The sequence below is a fragment of the Mustela nivalis genome (assembly GCF_964662115.1).
Source record: "Mustela nivalis genome assembly, chromosome: 1".
In the NCBI taxonomy this organism is placed as follows: Eukaryota; Metazoa; Chordata; class Mammalia; order Carnivora; family Mustelidae; genus Mustela; species Mustela nivalis.
The window spans coordinates 133,981,434-134,001,516 of NC_139020.1; the positions used below are offsets into that span (position 1 = coordinate 133,981,434).

General features: G+C 39.2%; 1 protein-coding gene across 1 annotated transcript in view; it reads right to left on the reverse strand.

The window, feature by feature from the left end:
* Window positions 1-18,562, reverse strand: part of EFHB (EF-hand domain family member B) — a 55,700-nt gene extending 37,138 nt beyond the window's left edge. Inside the window, exon 1 of the mRNA XM_082729099.1 lies at window positions 16,644-18,562. Within this exon, the coding sequence (XP_082585225.1) occupies window positions 16,644-17,555 (912 nt within the window). The 5' untranslated portion in view covers window positions 17,556-18,562. The remainder of the gene's footprint in view (window positions 1-16,643) is intronic.
* Between the last annotated feature and the right edge of the window lie 1,521 nt (window positions 18,563-20,083).

Here is a 20,083-nt window from a genome sequence, read left to right on the forward strand (position 1 = left end):
CCTCCAGAGTAACCAGGGCCGCCTCCTCCATAACCACCATCATTACCAAATCCGTTATAGCCTGCCACCATATCCACCACCACCTCGACTGCCACCAAAGCCACCTCGACCACTGAAGTTTCCTCCGTGACCAAAGTTGTCATTCCCACCAAAACCACCTCCACGACCACCACCAAAGTTTCCAGAACCACTTCGACCTCTTTGGCTGGATGAAGCACTAGCCATCTCTTGCTTAGAGAGCGCTTTCCTTACTTCACAGTTGTGGCCATTCACAGTATGGTATTTTTGAATGACAATCTTGTCTACAGAATCATGGTCATCAAGTGTTACAAAAGGAAAACCCCTCTTTTTGCCACTGCCTCGGTCAGTCATGATCTCAATCACTTCGATTTTCCCATACTGTTCGAAATAATCTCTTAGATAATGTTCTTCAGTGTCTTCTTTAATGCCACCAACAAAAATCTTTTTCACAGTTAAGTGGGCACCAGGTCTTTGAGAATCTTCTCTTGAGACAACCCTCTTTGGTTCCACAACTCTTCCATCCACCTTGTGTGGCCTTGCATTCATGGCAGCATCCACCTCCTCCACAGTGGCATATGTGACAAACCCAAAGCCTCTGGAGCGCTTGGTGTTCAGATCTCTCATTACCACACAGTCCGTAAGTGTTCCCCATTGCTCAAAATGGCTCCTCAGACTCTCATCGGTTGTTTCAAAGCTCAGACCTCCGATGAAGAGCTTCCGCAGCTGTTCAGGCTCTTTGGGAGACTGACTTAGACATGACAGCGGTGGGAGGGGAGACTTTAACGATGCTTACTCAGCGGCGTCCATGGGCAGAAAGGGGTAATCTAACGAACGTATCTCTACAAGTGATTTTTTAATTCAGCTAAAAATTGTAAGAAATCTCAGAAATATCATGAAACATAAAGTCTCTCCTGCTATACCTGCTATGGGAGCTCCAGCCATTCTTTTAAATATTCAATGGAAAGATGGCCTCATTAGGCTAAAGAACATGGGGATATTCAGGCAGCTATTTATGTGAGTGATAGATAGAAAGAAGGATGGATTGATGGATGGATCAATCAATCTGTGGCCTGTTGGGTAATTCTATTTGGCTCTCACTGGCTTCCCTTCCAAATGTTTGACAGTAGATAATCTCGGTTTTCATCATTGTAAACATTTTTTGGACAGAAATGCCCTTAGAATTCCTCATAGACAAGGGGCGCCTGGGTGGCTCAGTGGGTTAAAGCCTCTGCCTTCGGCTTTGGGTCGTGATCCCAGGGTCCTGGGATCGAGCCCCACATCCGCTCTCTGCTCAGCAGGGAGCCTGCTTCCTCCTCTCTCTCTGCCTGCCTCTCTGCCTACTTGTGATCTCTGTTAAATAAATAAATAAAATCTTTAAAAAAAAAAAATAAGAATTCCTCATAGACTTGCCCACATGAAAGCAATTTAACTACAAATCAGCAGGACATCAGATGTCCTCATGCCATTTGACTGGAGACACAAAAATGGAAACCATTATGTCTGATTTCTATCTAGAGTGTCATAATATGTCTGACAACTCTCCCTCAGCCCACCTCAGTCATGGATCTTTTTTTATTTCAGTTGTTCTCAAAGGCCTATTCACCAATTTGAGGTATGAAGGGTAGCAGAATAAAGATTATTGCGAGCTGATTATTCTAAGAAACAGCAGATGAGAAAGAAGTGCTGAAAAGAAGAGTAGAAGTTACCCTTTCATAAGGGATATTTACATTTTACAAAGGAAATTATTTGTAAAGGTATCTCCCTCTCTGTACCGGGAAGAAAAGAATGACTCTAAGTCTCCAGCCTATCAATGGCGAAGGCTGACTTAAATCTGCATAACAAATTTTACCCTTGTTTACCAGCATTCTCCTGGCAACTCCCCAAAACTTGACTTCCCTTTGCCCAAACATCTTTCTTTTGTCTTTAACTTAAGATGGTATTTAAGGAGGTGGCTTGGGCCATCTCGGGGAGTTAGTCAGTCTTTCTGGGTATATTCCATGTATTCATGAAGTAATATATATTTTAAAACTTCTGTTTGTTTTACTCTTGCTAATCTGTCTTTTATAACAGAGGGTTTCAGCCAAGAACACAGAAGAATAGAGAGAAAATTATTTTTCCTCCCCTATAGATTCTCTACCAAGCCCCACAACATAAATATGTTTTTTTTCTTCAAAGCCTACACTTTGAATCTAGCTATTCCAAACATACTCGCCAAGTTTGGTGAAAATTTGTTGTGTCATTTTTCATTCTGGTCCACTAAGTGGCAAACAATGAAATTGTGTTTTATCTATATAGACATAAATTAAACACACTAAATATAATTAGTAAACACATAAATTAAACACACTAAATAAATTAAACACTAAATATAATTAGTAAACACATAAATTAAACACACTAAATAAATTAAGCAAACTAAATACAATAGGCAAATAAATTATGGTATCTTCAATTGATATACTATTGTAGAATCATTTAAAATGTTGTATATAAATAATTTTGAATGCTATAAAAATGTTCATGACAAAATGGGAATTAAAACAAAGATGTAAATTTGCATGATACAAATACACAGACTTACACCTCTATATGCAGCAGTATGTACAGAATACATAGACAAAAATTGCTAGTTGTGATTCTGCTTGAGAGGTGAGATTACAAGTGACTTATTTTGGTTGTACTATTCTCAATATTTTATTACTATGTATTGCTCTTTTACAATGCAAAAGAAAGCAATAAAATTACCAAAAAGTCTATAACCAACATCAACTAGAAGAAAAACAGCAGCAAGAGCACTAGAAACTAAAAATGATAAGTACATCCAGACCCAAGACAGAATTTAGGAGCAGCTTTAATGGTCACCTTAAGTTTTACTTCCTTAACTCTAAAAGGTGGCTTAGAGTGATCCTAAGGACCTCCCTAACCTGAGAAGAAAAATTATCTTCCTGGAGACTTTTTGTAGCCACAGGGGGTATCAGAATCCAGCCAAGAAATGTAACCAAATATTAAGTATAACCCTACCCGCCAACAAGCCAAAAAACACACCCTCTCCTACTGTGAACTCCTAGCAGGGACCTCTTCTTGCACTGCCAGGGATGGGTAGAGCTCCTTAGCACTGTGTTTCCCAAACTTTATAGTCCCATGAACACTTATAATTAATGGATATATATACTTTTTAAATTCTGCTGACAAAAACTTGAGAAATGCTGGATTAGTAATGTACATTTAAATCTCGAAAGGAAGGATCATTTAGTGATTTTCCACTAATTTGACCTTGGAGGTTTTATTTATCTGTGACATGAAACTAACCTTGCATGCAAAGTCATATAGGAAACCCCAGCTGGAGTTTCATTTTTCTCAGTGTTTCTACTACTGACCTCATTTATAAAAATAAAAGTCATATTTTCCAAGGTTGGTAAACAAAGAAAAATCTCCATATAGGCAAGACAATGGGTTTTCTTTTTTTTTTTTTTTTAAAGATTTTATTTATTTATTTGACAGAGAGAAATCACAAGTAGATGGAGAGGCAGGCAGAGAGAGAGAGAGGGAAGCAGGCTCTCTGCTGAGCAGAGAGCCCAATGCGGGACTCGATTCCAGGACTCTGAGATCATGACCTGAGCTGAAGGCAGCGGCTTAACCCACTGAGCCACCCAGGCGCCCGCAATGGGTTTTCAATCACATAAATCTTGTCCTCTTTCTCTTAAAGGTTTCTTCCAGTTACTATATCTCGACCACAGATTGATTTTAGAGAAAGAGGTGCTGCACCCTTAACTCTTGGGTTCAAACTTACTTTAATGCCGCACAATATAACTAAGGCCAGCCTGGAATAAATACTTTAACAATTACTGATAGATTTTTCTAAGGGGAGAGAGAGAGAGGTAGATAAAGTCTCAAACCCAAGGAAGATAAGAGAAACTGTTTTATAAGAAATATTTATCTACATCTTGGGGGTTCCTGCAGAAAGGACTCCCCACCTGAATTATCACTTACCTCCATATAGCATTGTTTTCGCACCTATCACCCAGAAGGATAAGCCCATGCACCCCCAACTTAAACATTTATACATAATACAGATACAGAGAGGATGACATCTGGTTCAAAAGCACTAGAAAAATGAAAGCCTTTTCATTTTCTTTCTCTTTCTTTTCTTTCTTTCTTTCTTTTTCTCTTTCAAAATTAACTTTTGTCGTGCTCGCTTCGGCAGCACATATACTAAAATTAACTTTTGTCTAAGTAATACATGTTCTTTGCTCAAAAATCAAAGGGTTATAATAAAAAATGGCATTTCTCTGCTCCATTTGTACCTAGTTCTACTTTCTAGGGCCAGCTGTCTTCTATACTTTAAGCCATTTCTTCTGATACTTATCTTCATGTTTCTAAACCCTTGTACTGTTATATATTGATTACTTTCAGATAATGAAAAAAAATCCGATTAATTTCAGATAACTGCTATCCTTTTATGATGAAGAAGGTTGTAGCTCTCTTCCACCACCACCACACTTCCCTTCTCTCATCCTTAATATGGGTACATTATACTTTTTAATAAAGCCAATGGTGTTTATATTATCATAACTGTTCACTCTTGAACCAAGAAGGTATATTATATATATTATATCATGTTATATTATTTTTTCCTAGTCATACCCTTTGCATTTGTTTTGTTAACATGTCTATTTCTAAATTTTTCCAAATGCTTCAACTGATCTGTCAAATTTCCAGAGTACTTTTGTTTGTTTTTTAATAAACTCTCTCCTATAACCCTTCCTCCTCCTGGTTTAATCTTAGCTGGTTACTTTTAGGCCTGGAGCACAGCTCTTGTCCTGGGAATTTTTCTTTTGCCATTCTTCAGAGCTAAATTGCCCATTCCCTAAAACCTAACTATTACTCTTTGGGGTATATACCCCCATTTCACTGAAGTAATTTCTTTAGTCATTGCCCAAGAAAGAATACATGAAAAGTCAACTTCTGATTCCATCTGTAAAAAACAAAACAAAACAAAAAAAATGGGCTCAAAATGGAGCCACTTCTGTTTAGCCCATGTCAGCAAACTAGGACTTGCTATCTAACCTAATTGCAGTCTCAGCCAGTCCCAGGAATGGAATTTTAAATCAATCACTCTGGAATTTCCTGAACAACATTATTAAGGTCATCTGCTTGATAGACCCCACCCTTTCCCAAAGAAAGGTGACCTTGCCTGTAATAATCTTTTCTCTTTATTAATGACTTCCTTGTCCCCACCCCCTTCTGCTTATAAAAACCTTCCATTTTGTACAGGTCCTGGGAGCTCTTTTCCACTTACGAAAGGGGATGCTGATTAGTTCATGACTTGTTGCAAAAAACCCATTAGATCTTCCAATTTATTCAGTTGAATTTTTTAACAGATTCCTGAAAATATCTTTATTCTATCCTTATGTTTGGTTAATAGTCTGGCTAGGTATAAAACACAAAGTAGCAAATAATTTTCTCAATTTTGAAGGTATTATCCAATGTCCCTTAAGATGTGGTGTGGGGGGCACCTGATGGCTCGGTCAATTAAATATCTCCTTCAGCTCAGGATCAGGTCATGATCCCGGGGTCTTGGGATGAAGGCCCACATCAGGCTCTCTGCTCAGCATGGAGCCTTCTTCTCCCCCTCCCTCTGCCTGTTGCTCCACCAGCTTGTCAAATAACTAAAATCTTTAAAAAAAAAAAAAAGTGATCTGGGACACCAAGTGGGCTCGATTCGTATAGCATGCAACTCTTGATCTTGGGATTCTGAGTTCAAGGCCTATAGTGGGCTGGGTGAAGACATTACTTGGAAAAAAAAAAAAAAGAGGTGGTCTTGCTGTTTAGAACTCTAATGCAGTTCTGGGACCTTGGGTGGCTCAGTCGGTTAAGTAGCTGCCTTCGGCTCAGGTCATGATCCCAGGATCCTGGGATCAAGTCCCACATCAGGCTCCTTGCTTGGCAGGGAGCCTGCTTCTCTCTCTCCCTCTGTCTGCCACTCTGCCTGCTTATGCTCTCTCTGTGTCAAATAAATAAAATCTTAAAAAAAAAGAAAAAGCATTAAAGACATTAAAAAACACAAAGTCTAATGCAGTTCTGAATTTTGTTCCATTGTGTGTGACTTTTTTTTTTCTATGTGGAAGTATTGAGAATCATCTCTGTATCCCCAGTTTTCAGAAATTTTGTAACAATGATGCATCCTATGGGTTCTCTTTCCTTCATTTGGAATTAACTCCTTGTAATCTTGGTTTGTATCCTAAATTCAAAGAAATTTTGCTGTATTTCCTTGATAACTTTCTCTACTTCATTTTATCTATTCTCTTTTTCTGTACATAATTCTTTGTTATTGTTGTTTTTAAAGATTTATTTATTTGACAAAGAGAGAGACAGCAAGAAAGGGAACACAAGCAGGGGGCTGGGGAGTGGGAGAGTGAGAAACGGGTTTCCCTGCCAAGCAGGGAGCCAGACTTTGGGCCCAATCCCAGGACCCTGGGATCATGACCTGAGCCTAAGGCAGATGCCCAACAACTGAGCCACCCAGGCGCCCCTCCTTCTGGACCTACTTTTAATCAAATGTATCTGAATATTTCTAATCTTCGTCTTAATGTCTGGGAAATGCCCTTTTTTATCCTCCTGATTTCATTGAATTTTTAGTTAGACTATATTTAGTTCTGAAAAGTTCTGGCCTTTATTTTTTTTTTTTAAGATTTTATTTAAAGTTCTGTCCTTTTAAAAGTTGCCATCTCATTGTATGGATGCAACATCCTTTATCTCTCAAGTAATCTCTTTTGTTCACATTTTCTTATGTTCCCTCTGTGTTTGTGTGTTTCCTATTACCTTGTTTTGGCCCCTTGCTTTCAAGCTGAAGTCTGATCATTATATTAAAAAGTTAAGCACTACAAAGATGATTAGTAGCTCTGTGTGTGTGTTGCAGGATTTGTTGAGTCTTAGTTTTCCTATAAGGTGATCAGATGATGAGGCAGCCTTTATTTTGGTGGAAACCCCAGTATCATTTTTTTTCCCTCTAGAATATTCAGAACTTCAGAGAATAGTTATAATGGTAATAAGAGCTGATAATTACAGACCACATAGCAATGTGCTAGACATTGTTCTAAGTGTTTTATATGTATTTATTTGCATGTATATTTTATCTGTATTAATTCATTTAGTACTCAATGATTTCCACAAAGTAGGTGTGCAAATGAGGCACAGAGAGGCTGAGTGGCAGAATTATACTACTTAATATACTGGCAGATTCTTGAACCAAAGCAGGCTGGCTTTCAAATCTCTCCTCTTACTCATGATCCTCCACTGCCTCTATGCAATACCTACTGGTGAGAGGGCTGGCTTTCCTCCTCACTGTTGGCCCTCCTGGAGCCCACTGGGAGAAGCAGCTAGGGAAACCGCATTACAGAAAGTACACTTTGACTTATTAATGTCCCATTTTTGGGAGCTTGGGTGGCTCAGTGGGCTAAGCCTCTGCCTTTGGCTCTGGTCATGATCCCAGGGTCCTGGGATCTAGCCCCGCATCAGGCTCTCTGCTCAGCAAAGAGTCTGCTCCCCTCCCCACAGCGCCACCCCCGACCGCCACCTGCCTCTCTGCCTTCTTGTGATTTCTCTCTCTGTCATAAATAAAATCTTTAAGAAATAATATCCCATTTTCAGCATAGACATATACCCCTGACTTCCCTTGGCCTTGGCATCTTTGACATTAAAAACTGTTTTGAGAAAATAGATCCACAGATTTGTTGGAAGGGAGGGAATCAGATTTGGTGTGGAGAGGTAGGAAGTCAGGACAGCATAGGATGGAAAAGTGGACCTAGAAACCAAACTGTGCTGAATATGAACATTCAACTTATCTTGACTTTCAGATCCAAGCTTTACTACCCTTTCTTCCAAGGCCTGAGCTTCTCAGGGATTATTCCAGGCAAACTAGGTCATACATGGTGGAAATTACCACCTGATTTCCCTCAAATTTCATTTTCTTCTGTGTTACAAAATCAGTTGTCATATCCATTGCCTCTTTTCTAAAGTTTATTGAAAGTTCTTTTTTTCTTCATATTTTATTTATTTATTTGTTAGAGGGAGAGAGAGAAATTGCACACACAAGGAGGCGCAGAGGGAGAGGGAGAAGCAGACTCCCCACTGAGTAGGAAGCCCAACATGGGACTCGATCCCAGGACTCTGGGATCAGGACTGAGTCATGATCTGAGTCAAAGGCAGCTGCATAACCAACTCTGCCACCCAGGTGCCCCTAAAGTTTACTGAAATTTCTTAACTATTGTCTCTCTTCCCTATTTTACTTTTTCTTATGGTTTATTATCTTAAAAAAAAAAACTATTACAGGCATCAAAAATCAAAAAATTAGCACTGATATAACATTAGTATATAATTTACAGACACCATTCAAATATCACCAATTGCTCCAATATTGTCCTTTATAACAAAAGGAACAAACCCAAGAGTACAGTGTGATTTTTTGGTTCCTCTGAGCAGCAGATACCATGGTTAGGCATATAAGAGATTTATTAGGGAAAACACCAATGAATGATAACAGGGGAGGAGTGAGTAGGGAGAACTTTCAGACTATGATACCCCTGTGAAAGGAGAGAAGGAAGTGTTAAGAAGGAAGAGCATGAAGGACACCTGAGTGGCTCAGCTGGCTGAGTAACCGACTCTTGATTTCTGCTCAGGGTCTTGGGATCAAGTCCCGCGTCTGGCCCAGTGGTCTGCTTAGGATTCTCTTTCTCTCCCTCTCCCTCCATTTCTCTCCAAGCTCATACATTCATGTGTGTGCACACTCACTCTCTTTCAAATAAATATTAAAAAAGAAGGAGGAGGAGGAAGAAGAGCTTCAGACTACCTCAGAGTTCTGAGAAAATTTGGGCCAGCCCAATGAGTGGTTTCTGAGACTAAGTTTCCCATTAAAGAAATCCAGTTGGGTAAAAAGAATCCAGTCCTAGGATCCCTGTCATGTTCAATCACTGGGAGCATCAGTGTGGCAATAGCTTCATGGGGGCAGCAGGAGGAAGCTATCAGTTGGCCAGGCTCCCCACAGCAGATCCTCTTGAAGGGACGTAGGAGCCAGGCACCTCCACACCTGCATAGCCACCACACCTGCAAAGCATTTAGTTGCCATGTCTCTTTTGTCTTCATCAGTTAGGAACAGTTCCTAATATTTCCCTGTCCTTCAGGACCCTGACATTTTTTTTTTAAGATTATTTATTTATTTATTTGACAGAGAGAGAGAGAGATCACAAGTAGGCAGAGAGGCAGGCAGAGAGAGAGGAGGAAGCAGGCTTCCTGCTGAGCAGAGAGCCCCATGCGGGGCTCGATCCCAGGACCCTGGGATCATGACCTGAGCCAAAGGCAGAGGCTTTAAACCCGCTGAGCCACCCAGGCGCCCCACGACCCTGACATTTTTTGAAGACAGGCCAATGTTTTATAAAATGTCCCTCAGTTTAGGTTACTAGTGTTTTCTCATGATTAAAGTTATACATTTTTATCTGGGATATCACAGAAACATTGCTGTATTCTTCTGTCAGGGAGGACACACTGTTAATCTGTCCTATTACTGATAATGTTAACTTTAGTTACTAAATGAAGGTGATGCCTGCTAGGTTTCTCTTCTATAAAGTTATGTTTCCTTTGTAATTAATAATTATTCATGTAAATATCTAGTTCCTCACCAAACTTTCACCTACTATTTAATATCCATTGATGATTCTTGCCTAAATCATCACAACTATGAGATGATTGCCAAATGGTGACATTCTAATTCTAACATTCCATCCACTTTTATTAATTGGCATTATACTACAAGGAAGCTTTCTTTTCTTGCTATTTATTCAATCATTCATGTATGTACATGTGTCTGGGCTCATGGATGTCTATTTAACTCAATGGCAATTTTATTCAATGTCTCAAATATAACAGTTTGGTCTACTAAGAGCTCTTTCAAGCTTATTTCTGTGCCCCTTTAACACATTTGAATTATTCTTTGAAAAGTTTCTTAGTTTTTGGCTCTTAAAGTGTTCCAAGATCATATTGTAGTGCACCAACCCCAGAGTCAGCCATTCCTCCAGAGTCTTGATTCCTTTTAATACAGAATGGTATTAAAAAATCAAGATCTGGTTTGGGTGTGTTCATTGCTACCAGATAGACATTGCTTCTAGGTCCTCTTCGAGGACAGAGGTAAGAAATGTATGTGTATATACACGCCCCACATACTCGCATCTTTATCAATTTTATAATATTCTATTTTGTTAATACATGTAGATACATAGATATGGCTTTGGACATGGACACATACCATAAGGTTGTACCAATACATCCAAATATAATCCAATACACAGGATTCTTTTTATCCTTCTTTTTCATATTAGAGCAACTTTTTTCTCAGTGAGAAACCTGGCTCCTATTGTCCTCAATATACCCACTTACTTTCTCAGCCTTCTGTATGTAACCAAATTCCCAACTGCACTGACCAATTCCCCGCTCAGCCACCCCCTTTCTCAGTTCCCAATCACACCAGTCAGTCCCCATTATTACAGCTTTCAGTGACCATTTCATGTGATTGGTTCCCAAGATTCAGATCAACTCAGGAAGATTGATACATTTTTAACTACTGAAAACCCACTGACCCATAATCATCACACCACCTTCCTCTTCCCAAACTCAGTGTGGGCTAGCATAATATCCCATCTCTCCCGCTGGGCCTTGGTCAAGATCACTCTGTTTTACCCAGAGATAACCCTAATTCTGAATTTCTTAGAGAAAAAGTTAGGAGTGATAACATTAATTTCTTTCTGCTCAGAAGGCCCTGAACCTATATGCAAATGAAACCACCCACTTCTCAGATTTCTACAGACATTGGTTCTTTGCAAATTCTGACAAAATGGATATTTTCTGCGAATAGCTATGAGGTACTCTTAGTGAATATGAAAAATAAGGCACCCCCATCACATGACATTTATATTATAAAATCATTTGTCAATCTCAGGTCCATAGACTCTAAGTTCCTTGAAAGCAGGTATTTTTGTAGCTATAATGCCTAAATACTGTCAAGTCATTGTAGACAATATAGTTTTTTTAACCTTTATTTGAACCTTTCCTTCCTTTTTCCCCTTTGTACCTCAGGGCTCAATACCGTTTACCAAGGCACTTTGTAAGGTTCAGTTCTAATAACTCAATGTTTCTGTCACAGTCAGTGCATTAATGGTGATCAAGGGACAGTCTCAGGATGTCTTGGAGAAATAACCATTATAGAGATTTTGATCTCTACCAGAGTGCTAAGAGCCAAGAGCCCTTTTATGAGCTGCACAGAGAGGACCTCTCTTTATCAGAACATTTTCAGTTCTTGAAGGACACTCTAAAAATCTCTCCGCAGGCCACCATTTCTTGGAAACTTTTCCTGAATACAGGTCCTTGTACTACACTAATGACCGTTTTATTAGCAGGACTAGAAGGCTTAATGGGGGTCTCATAAATCCATCAGAGCAGACCTTCACATACAGCTCAACACCAACTTTGGGCAGCAACTTCAACAACAGGATGAGTGTCCTTCCCATGAGATGTGTCTGCTCCCCTTCCCTCAACACCAGAAAGGCCTCTGACTAAGATGAGCTCCCCAGTTCCCTGAATACACCTTAATGCAAAGCAATGTCCTCAAGGATTTTTAGCAGGTTCTTCACAATAGAAATTTCCATCTGAACACTCCTCACAGTCATGTGCTTGAAACTGGGTTTTGAACTCATCCATATGCACTTCCTTACTTCGTTAAGACTGTATGAACTCAGGGTCACCAAACAGGTAACCATCTCATCCCTTGGTGAGGATACTGAGGGATCTCCTGTCCTTCCCCTTTCAGCTATGTGAATTCTACCCAAGCCTACCAAGAAATAGGTAGTATACATAATGGATAAACAGTTACAAGCATAAAGACAACTGGAAATAGGGGAAGGCTTCCCATATCCTTTTACCAACATTACTCTCATACCAAACTCAAAGAAATATGGTACAAAAAGAAAACTACTGTTCAATCTTACATGGGGTCATAGACGCAAAAATGCTAGCCAAATAGGAGCAAATCAAATCCTGGAATATGTTATAATAGTAATATATTAAAACCAGGTAGGACTTAGCTCAAAAATATGAAGATGGTTTGCTATTAGAAAATTAATGGTTTTAATTTAGAAAACACGTATTTCAGCAAATGTGGGGAAAAGCTCTTCAAGGTTCAAACTCTATTCCTAATTTTTAAACACTTTTAGCAAACTGGGAATGAATATATGTATCCTTAATTTGCTATATCAGAAATCTCCAGCAAAAATAATACTTGACATTGAAACATAAAAATCATTCCCATTAAAATTTGAAAAGAGACCTCACTTTCAATATTGCATTATTGGTCAGAAGCAATGCAATGAGATGGGAAATAGAGATAGGAGGTGTACATACTGAAGAAGGAAAGAAAGTATTGATATGATTGCCTACCTAGAAAATCCAAAAGAAATAATTGTTAGGTAGGACGCAATGGGAGGTTACTCAAATAAGAGGTTTGAAAACTATCAGCAGAAGGGAGGAGGGGAAGGGACAAAAGCGGGAAAGGAATGTGTTTTGTTTTGCAGAACCAACAGTTCCAGCCAAGGAGATGCTTAACTAGGTGTTTCACCAGCTAGCCCCTTGCTAGGCGGGTCCTGCATGGTAACACCTTGAGCCAGTTTGAGCTGAACTAGATGGAGGTGAGAACCTGTGCAGAAAACCCCTCTGAGCTGTCCTAAGGATACCTTTAGTTCATTATAATATTAAGTTCCCTTCCTATGAGCACAGTTTCTGTCATTTTCTGAACATACAATGTATGCACTAGCACGTTTACATGGGAGGCATGTGCAATTAAACCAAAAGTGCGCATGCAAACTCCCTGTCCCCACCCCAATACACTGAATAAAAGTTTCCTATACTAACCCCAAGGGAGACAGTGCTTTGAGAGCTATTTCCCTGTCTTCTTTCTTGTAACAATAAAAAGTTCTTTGCTTTCAATATTTCCTTGGGTTGTGCTCAATTTGATGTACCCCAAGCAGCGAACCCCTTGAGTTCACTTCATAATGATAAGCAATTAAGACAAACAGGAGTTGACCAAGATGACCAGATACAAGAATAACAATGAAAGAAACTTATGGAACAATTTTCAGTCTCATCACAAATCCAATAAATGTAAATTAAAACAATGCCTTACAAATCATTATTAATTTTTAAAATTCTGTGGTACAATCTTTTAGAGAGGGATTTGGCAACAGTAACTAGAAAAAGATCCATCCTTTGGCTTCTGCTGAAACTCTATCCTGAGGAAATATTCTAAGACATATAAAAAGATATATACATAAAGATGTTCACAGGCTATTTTTATAGAAAAATCTGGAAAAAATCTAATGTCCAACACGAGAGTAAATTAACTAAAAAATCATATATTAGCTTAAAGAAATACTGTTTTTTAGCATTAAAAGATCTTTTAAGGTCTCTCTATTAACACTGAAGTTGTATTAAATGATAATTATTGAAAAACCAAGAAAAACAATTTGTATGTTTGGCATAACAACTACCTAAAAACACATTTGGAAAAAAGTGTCACAAGAAATGTAGTATAGTCAAGAATTCAGACTCTTGAGTCTGAAGTTGTGACTTCAAATCCTGAGACTACCACTTCCTAGCTATATGACCTTTGCCAAATTATCTAATTTGCCTCAGTTTCCTCATCTGTAAAATGGAATTTAATAATAGCAGCTGTCTCATAATTTCGTTATGGAGGGCAAAGAATTTATACCTGCAAAGCTCCATGAGTAGTGATGTTGATATGGTAAACTGCTAGTAAACGTTCATGTGAATGCCGCAGAATACTGGTAGGCATTGTGTGAGGGTAATAAGATTCTGGGTGTTTTCATTCCTGTTTTCTAAGTATTCTAAAATATTGTTATTTTTGTTTTATAGTAAAAATGGATATTTAAATATTAACATTATTATTTCTAATCCACACTAATCTTGACTTCTCTTGACTTGTACCCTAATTTCATTTCCTCCTGTTTATCTAGGATCTGGTTCCACCCATTATTTCCTTTGTATTATCTTAAACTTCTCTACTGATTCACTAAATAAATAAATAAATTCCTAAGTGGAGTCTTTACTCCCTTCTTTTCACTGTCAACACTTAAGGAAAAAACAAAATTCACAATAATTTTCTCCAATTTGAATTTCCTCTTCACTCTTTAGTATATTGGAATCTGAATTCTCTCTCCATTATGCCATTCTACCAACGTTGCTAATTTCCTAATGTCCAAAGCTAATTAATCTGTATCCTCTTTACCCTAGCACAGGTGTTTTAATACTGCTAGTCACTTTCTCCTTGAAACTGTCTACCGTGTCCTATCACACAGAGAAAGGAAGATGTGAGAGGAAGAGGAAGCACAGGTTTAGAATTGCCTCTGTTGGAAACCAGAAGCTGGTATCTGCCCGTGTGTGAGATCAGGTCTGAAGCCATAGACTGTGGGACCAATCCAGAAAGAAGAAGCAGGTGTGGTCAAGTGAAAGACTGTGGCTGGGGAAATCCAATAAGGGAACCAGAAAGCAAAGTGGGTCAAAGACAAAAGAACAAACACTCTGAGTCCCAAGGGGAACAAAAAGTCTGTAGACATAGAAAAAATTCTGCAGAATCCCTCTGACCACTTTCAGCAGAATTGTATTGTCAAATCTCAGTGTGTGGAGTCTTTTATTCTCAGAATACCTCAAGGATGCTTCTTTTATGTTCCTCAATACCACCCTCTTGGACTCACTTTTTTCTTCTGTTCATTCTCCAATTTAATCATCCTGCCTTCTTTCAACATATATTTACTAAATGACCACTATATGCCAGGCATTATGATATGCCATGAAGCTGCATTGTGCAGACCCACTCTTCAAAAGCTCACCTAATTGACAATTCTTTCTTTGACCACTGCATAAATATGTTTCCCAAGGTTCTTGCCTAGATTCTTCTCCTATCCTACCCATGGCTCCAACTGTCTCACATTACCAACCATAACCTTGGATTCTTCATCTGATATCTTGCAGATATTTCAAATTCAGGATGGCCAACACCAGATATTCATTTGCCACCAAACCAGAAGAGATCATTATCAAACTAGAAACCCCTAAGTCATCCATCAGCTTTCCTAGCTTTCCTTTCTTTCACCACATAGAACAACAACTGGAAGGCAATTCTTTTTTTTTTTTTTTAAGAACTTTATTTTATTTTATTTTTAAAGATTTTTTTTCTTCTTCCTTTTCTCCTCCTTCTCCTTCTTTTCCTCCTTCCCCTCCTTCTTCTCCTCCTCTTTCTCCTTCTCCTTCTTCTTCTGTAGGCTCCACACCAACTACAGAGCCCAACACAGGGCTTGAACCCACAACCCTGAGATGGATGCTTGAACTGAGATCAGGAGTTGGAGGGTTAATCAACTGAACCACTCAGATGTCCCTGGATGGCAATTTTTAATATCTCCTACAAAGCCTTCAAAATTGCACTTTCTTCTCTATCCTAACTCTACATGAATTTTCATCCACAATTACTTTGATAAAGCCTTCTAACTTTTTCCTGTCACCCAATATTACCCCCTTTGAGTCCACCATTACTGCTGATATCAAAATTATCTTTCCAAAAGGCAAATTTTATTCACCATTGCTTCTTCATTCCATATGTTCTGGATGTTTAGATTTCTTCCACATATTTCGTTTTCATCTGTATCTCTCTTTTTTTTAAGATTTTTATTTATTTATTTGACAGATCACAAGTACGCAGAGCAGCAGGCAGAGAGAGGGGGGAAGCAGGCTCCCTGCTGAGCAGAGAGCCTGATGCGGGGCTCAATCCCAGGACCCTGAGATCATGACCTGCTGAAGGCAGAAGCTTAACCCACTGAGCCACCCAGGTTCCCTGAGCTCAGATATTTCTAAATTAGCTCAAATATTACTTGCTCTGCAAAGCCTTCCCATCTCCTTCAAACAGAGTTGCCCAATCTTTCCACTGAGCTCTGTGCTTAGAGTATATATCTATTAAGGAAGAATCAAATTTGTTTTCTACTCATTTGGAAACCTATATAACATTTGTTCAGTTATCAGTCTCTAACATTAGAATGAGTGTCTAAACCTAGAGTGTATGAATAATGTGGTTTTTGTTGTATATTTTCTTGTATCCAGCAAAATGGCTACCACTACCACAAGTCTTTGCTGGAAGAATAAATAATCACAGAATATATAATCAATGCGGGAATTTTTCTTTCATTATATGACTATTAGGATACAACATGTATCTTGGTGAAAGGGTTGAGGAAACGCAGATTGATCAATAAAATGAAGGTCAAAGGAGAAGTCAGGAGGAACCATCGGTATGGTACACACAGAAAACAAAGCTGACATCTAGGAAGGGAGGCAAAGAATGAGAAAATATCAAAGTGAAACCTTGAAAGAATCCAATGGGACAAGGAATTATCAGCAGCTCAGCAAATCTTTACAATTTGACTCCGTGAATCCAAACACGTCTCATCAGTTTATCATCTTGATAAAGACATGGATATACAAAGTTCTTAGGGAAAGTACTAGAAAAAAACACTTACAGTTGGCCAGCAAGGCATCCGATCAAAAAATTTCCCAGAGTATATGGGTCTGATGCGATCTGGAGGTTCTATTCCTGGTTCAGTGTTTTCAGCCTCCTTTCTCTCTTCAGGTTGTTGGGCAAACTGGCTCTCAGAAGGTTCTATCACCAAGCCTATTTGGGGCCCTGGCTCTTCTAGTTTGGGTAGACCAGTGTCCACCTCCACAGGAGGCTTCATCTCTGTACTGGGCTTGATCACCACACAGGTCTCTTTTCCCAGTTCCTGTCTAGGTTCTAAATCCAAAGTAGGCTGCTTCCCCAGTGAAGCCCTTACTCCTCCAAAGGAACCAGCCACAGAACCTCTCCTGCTCCCTAGAGCCTGTGGACTTTCGCATACCATGCCCAAGTGAGGCTGTATCATCCTTCCAGAGCACTCTGCCAGAAGACAGTCATTTTCTAACCCCATTCTTCCTGGTAACATACCTAGAGATTTTGTTTCCTGGGAGGCTGAGACCCCATAGACTCCCAAATTACTCCTCTCCGGGAGGGTCCTAGAAAGATTCTGTATTTTTAATTTCATTTCAAGCTCCTTGCTCAATGGAGATTTTGTTTCTGGTGATGCTATCCTCTCCTCAAATTTATTACTATCCAGGAGGCTCTCCCTACATGAGGAATCTTCTTTTCCTAATCCCACTCTGAACCCTAACTCCGTGGGAGATTTTGTTCCCATGAGGACCCCCCTTTCTCCTGAGTCATCCTTTCCTTCGTCCGTGAGACCAACCTCCATACTCTGGGGACATTTCCTCTCAGACACCCTCATTCCTTCAGCTGCACTCATCTCTAAGGGGAAAACTGCACCTGGCTCAATGGAAGTTCCCAAGCCCTGGGGGTGCCCCAACCCTTTAGGGAACCCCACTCTCACGAAAGAACACATCTCCACTCGGACTCCCTGCCCACAGCTTCCTGCCTACCAATTTACGCGTAGAGGAGTTCACAGAGGAGAAGCAGACGAGGGTCTGTTTACCGGGTTACCTAGGAAACAGGGGCGGGGCTTGGCGCGCAATTGTTTCATCAGGCTGTTCTCTACCCATTTCTCCCTCTGTCTGGGTCCGTTTCTCTCCCTCTCCTTTCTCTCCCTCTTTTTCTTTCTCTCCTTCCCTCCCTCTCTTCTCTTTTCTTCCTCCTTCCTTACTAGATCCGAAGGGCAAGAAAACTTGAAGGATGTGGTCTTGGGCACTAGAGAAAATGCTCACCAACTTCTCTTCAGTTTTGCAAGCAACTCACTCTCCCTAGGATGGGTTTAGCCTCGGGCCGCCCCCTGGCCATTTGCCTATTAATTTTACTGGCGAACAGGGAATAAGTAGCCATTTTTCGGTGGTGACCATTAATTTTAGGTCCTTCGTTATGCAAGAACATGCATACTGCATGTAGTTCTTTTAGCCTAAAGAACTACCTTGAATTCTGTTATATTTGGTACCTGTGGTAGAGAAAAAAGTCTTTGAGAACATTTACACTTTAATAACCAAGCTTTAAATAACATTGAAATAAAGTTTGAGATGTGTTACACAATAATGCATACTGACTTTTTAAAATACTGTGGCAAACTCAAACTCGTTTTAAGCACGCGATTTTTTTTTTTTAAGTGTGTGTGAGAGAAGGGTGAGGGACTGAGGGAGAAGCAGACCCCCTGCTGGGTAGGGAGCCCTAGGCAGGGACCCATCCCAGGACTTCAAGATCATGACCTGAGGCAGAGGATTAACAGCCAGAGCCACCCAGGAACCCGGTTCAGCATGGGATTTTCTTTAAATTGTCAGGTTTTACATTTATTTATTTACATATTTTCTTCACCCAGGGTGGGGCTTGAGCTTGCAACCCCAAAGTCAAGTTGCATACTCTTCAGACTGAGCCAACCAGGCAGCCCCCTTTGTCAATGAAAGTCTATTTGGTGAATATTTGTAATTTCTACACATTCATGGGAAATACAGCACCTAGCTTGGAATCAGAACAGAATTTATAGGATTCCAGTCTTTTAGAAACTATGAAGGACTTGTAAAATTTAAAATAAAAAAAAAAAGTTAGGAGATATTATTTCACATTTGAAAAAATTTGTATAAAGTAATTTTCAGATAATTAATATATTCTTCTCCCCTTAAGCATTTTAAATGACTTGATAGCATATAAATGAAGGTATGTCTATGGATAAGCATTCATTCAATTCTTTCATTTTACAAATAACTATTAAGTACTTACTTTGTGTCAGTGCTAGAAATATTGTGAAATACAAACCAATCCCTATCTCTTGGAACTTACTTTCTAGTGGGGATGGATAACCATCAAGTAAACCAATAAATAAGATCATTTCACATACTGACAAGTGTAGTGAAGAAAATACTTTCCTATAAAGGGATGCTGCTTTAGAATTTGTGGGCTTAGAAGTTATTTCAACTGAGGCTTGCTTTAAGCCCTGCTTTTTAAACATGACTAACTCTGTTCCCATAGTCTTTTTCTCATTGCCTTATCACTATGCCTGCAATTCCTTCAGTTAGAATTACCTTTAGGTTTGTCTCAGATAGTCCCAGTTAAAAGAACATTACCAGTCATTACCATCTTTGATTCATTCTTCAACTACACAATGGTGGAAACATTTCCCAGAAGAGAAGGTAGAAGATACAGATAGGTAAGAGTGCTGGAGATGATAGATGCAAAGTACTAGGAATTTGTGAATGGGTATTTAGAGATTTGAGAGCAAAGGAAGCATTAAGGGCTGTGTTCAAGTCTATTAACTTCATTTAAGACCCATCCACTTTGTAGCTTCCTTAACAAATTATATCAATAAATAGGATTCCACATTTGACACTAAAAATATACAATTATCTGTTATCTTCAGTTACCTAGGGGTGAGGAAGAAAACACAAGCATATTATGAGTGGCAGCACTAAGAGCAACGATGTACTGTGGCATATCAGTCTCTCCAAAATTGCCAGTGGAACTTAGAAGTGCTGCCATGGGAGCAGCCCTCTTCAAGGCAAACATTATGACTAAACTATAAAATACTGTGAAATGTATTTATGAAGGGGGCAAATTAAAAGACAAAATTGGTAGAAAAAAATAAATGAGGAAGCATTATCCTAGAACAATGAAATGGGGTGTTCCTAACAATTTATAAATTACAGTATCCATGTGTTATTTGTGAGGACTTCCTCAGTCAAATGCTCATCATTTTAAATGCAATTAAGTTCACAAATATTTTGAGGTCCCTATTGTCAAAAATCCTTTGTGAGGAATTGAAATGATGAATAAATTACTGTCTTGGTCCTTAAGAACTTTAAAATCCTAATAAGATTTTATTTATTTATGTATTTATTTATTTATTTATTTATTGGAAGAGAGCAGAGAAAGAGGGAGAGACAGAATTTTAAGCAGGCTCCATGCCCAGTGGGTCAGGAGGCCTACTCAGGCCTC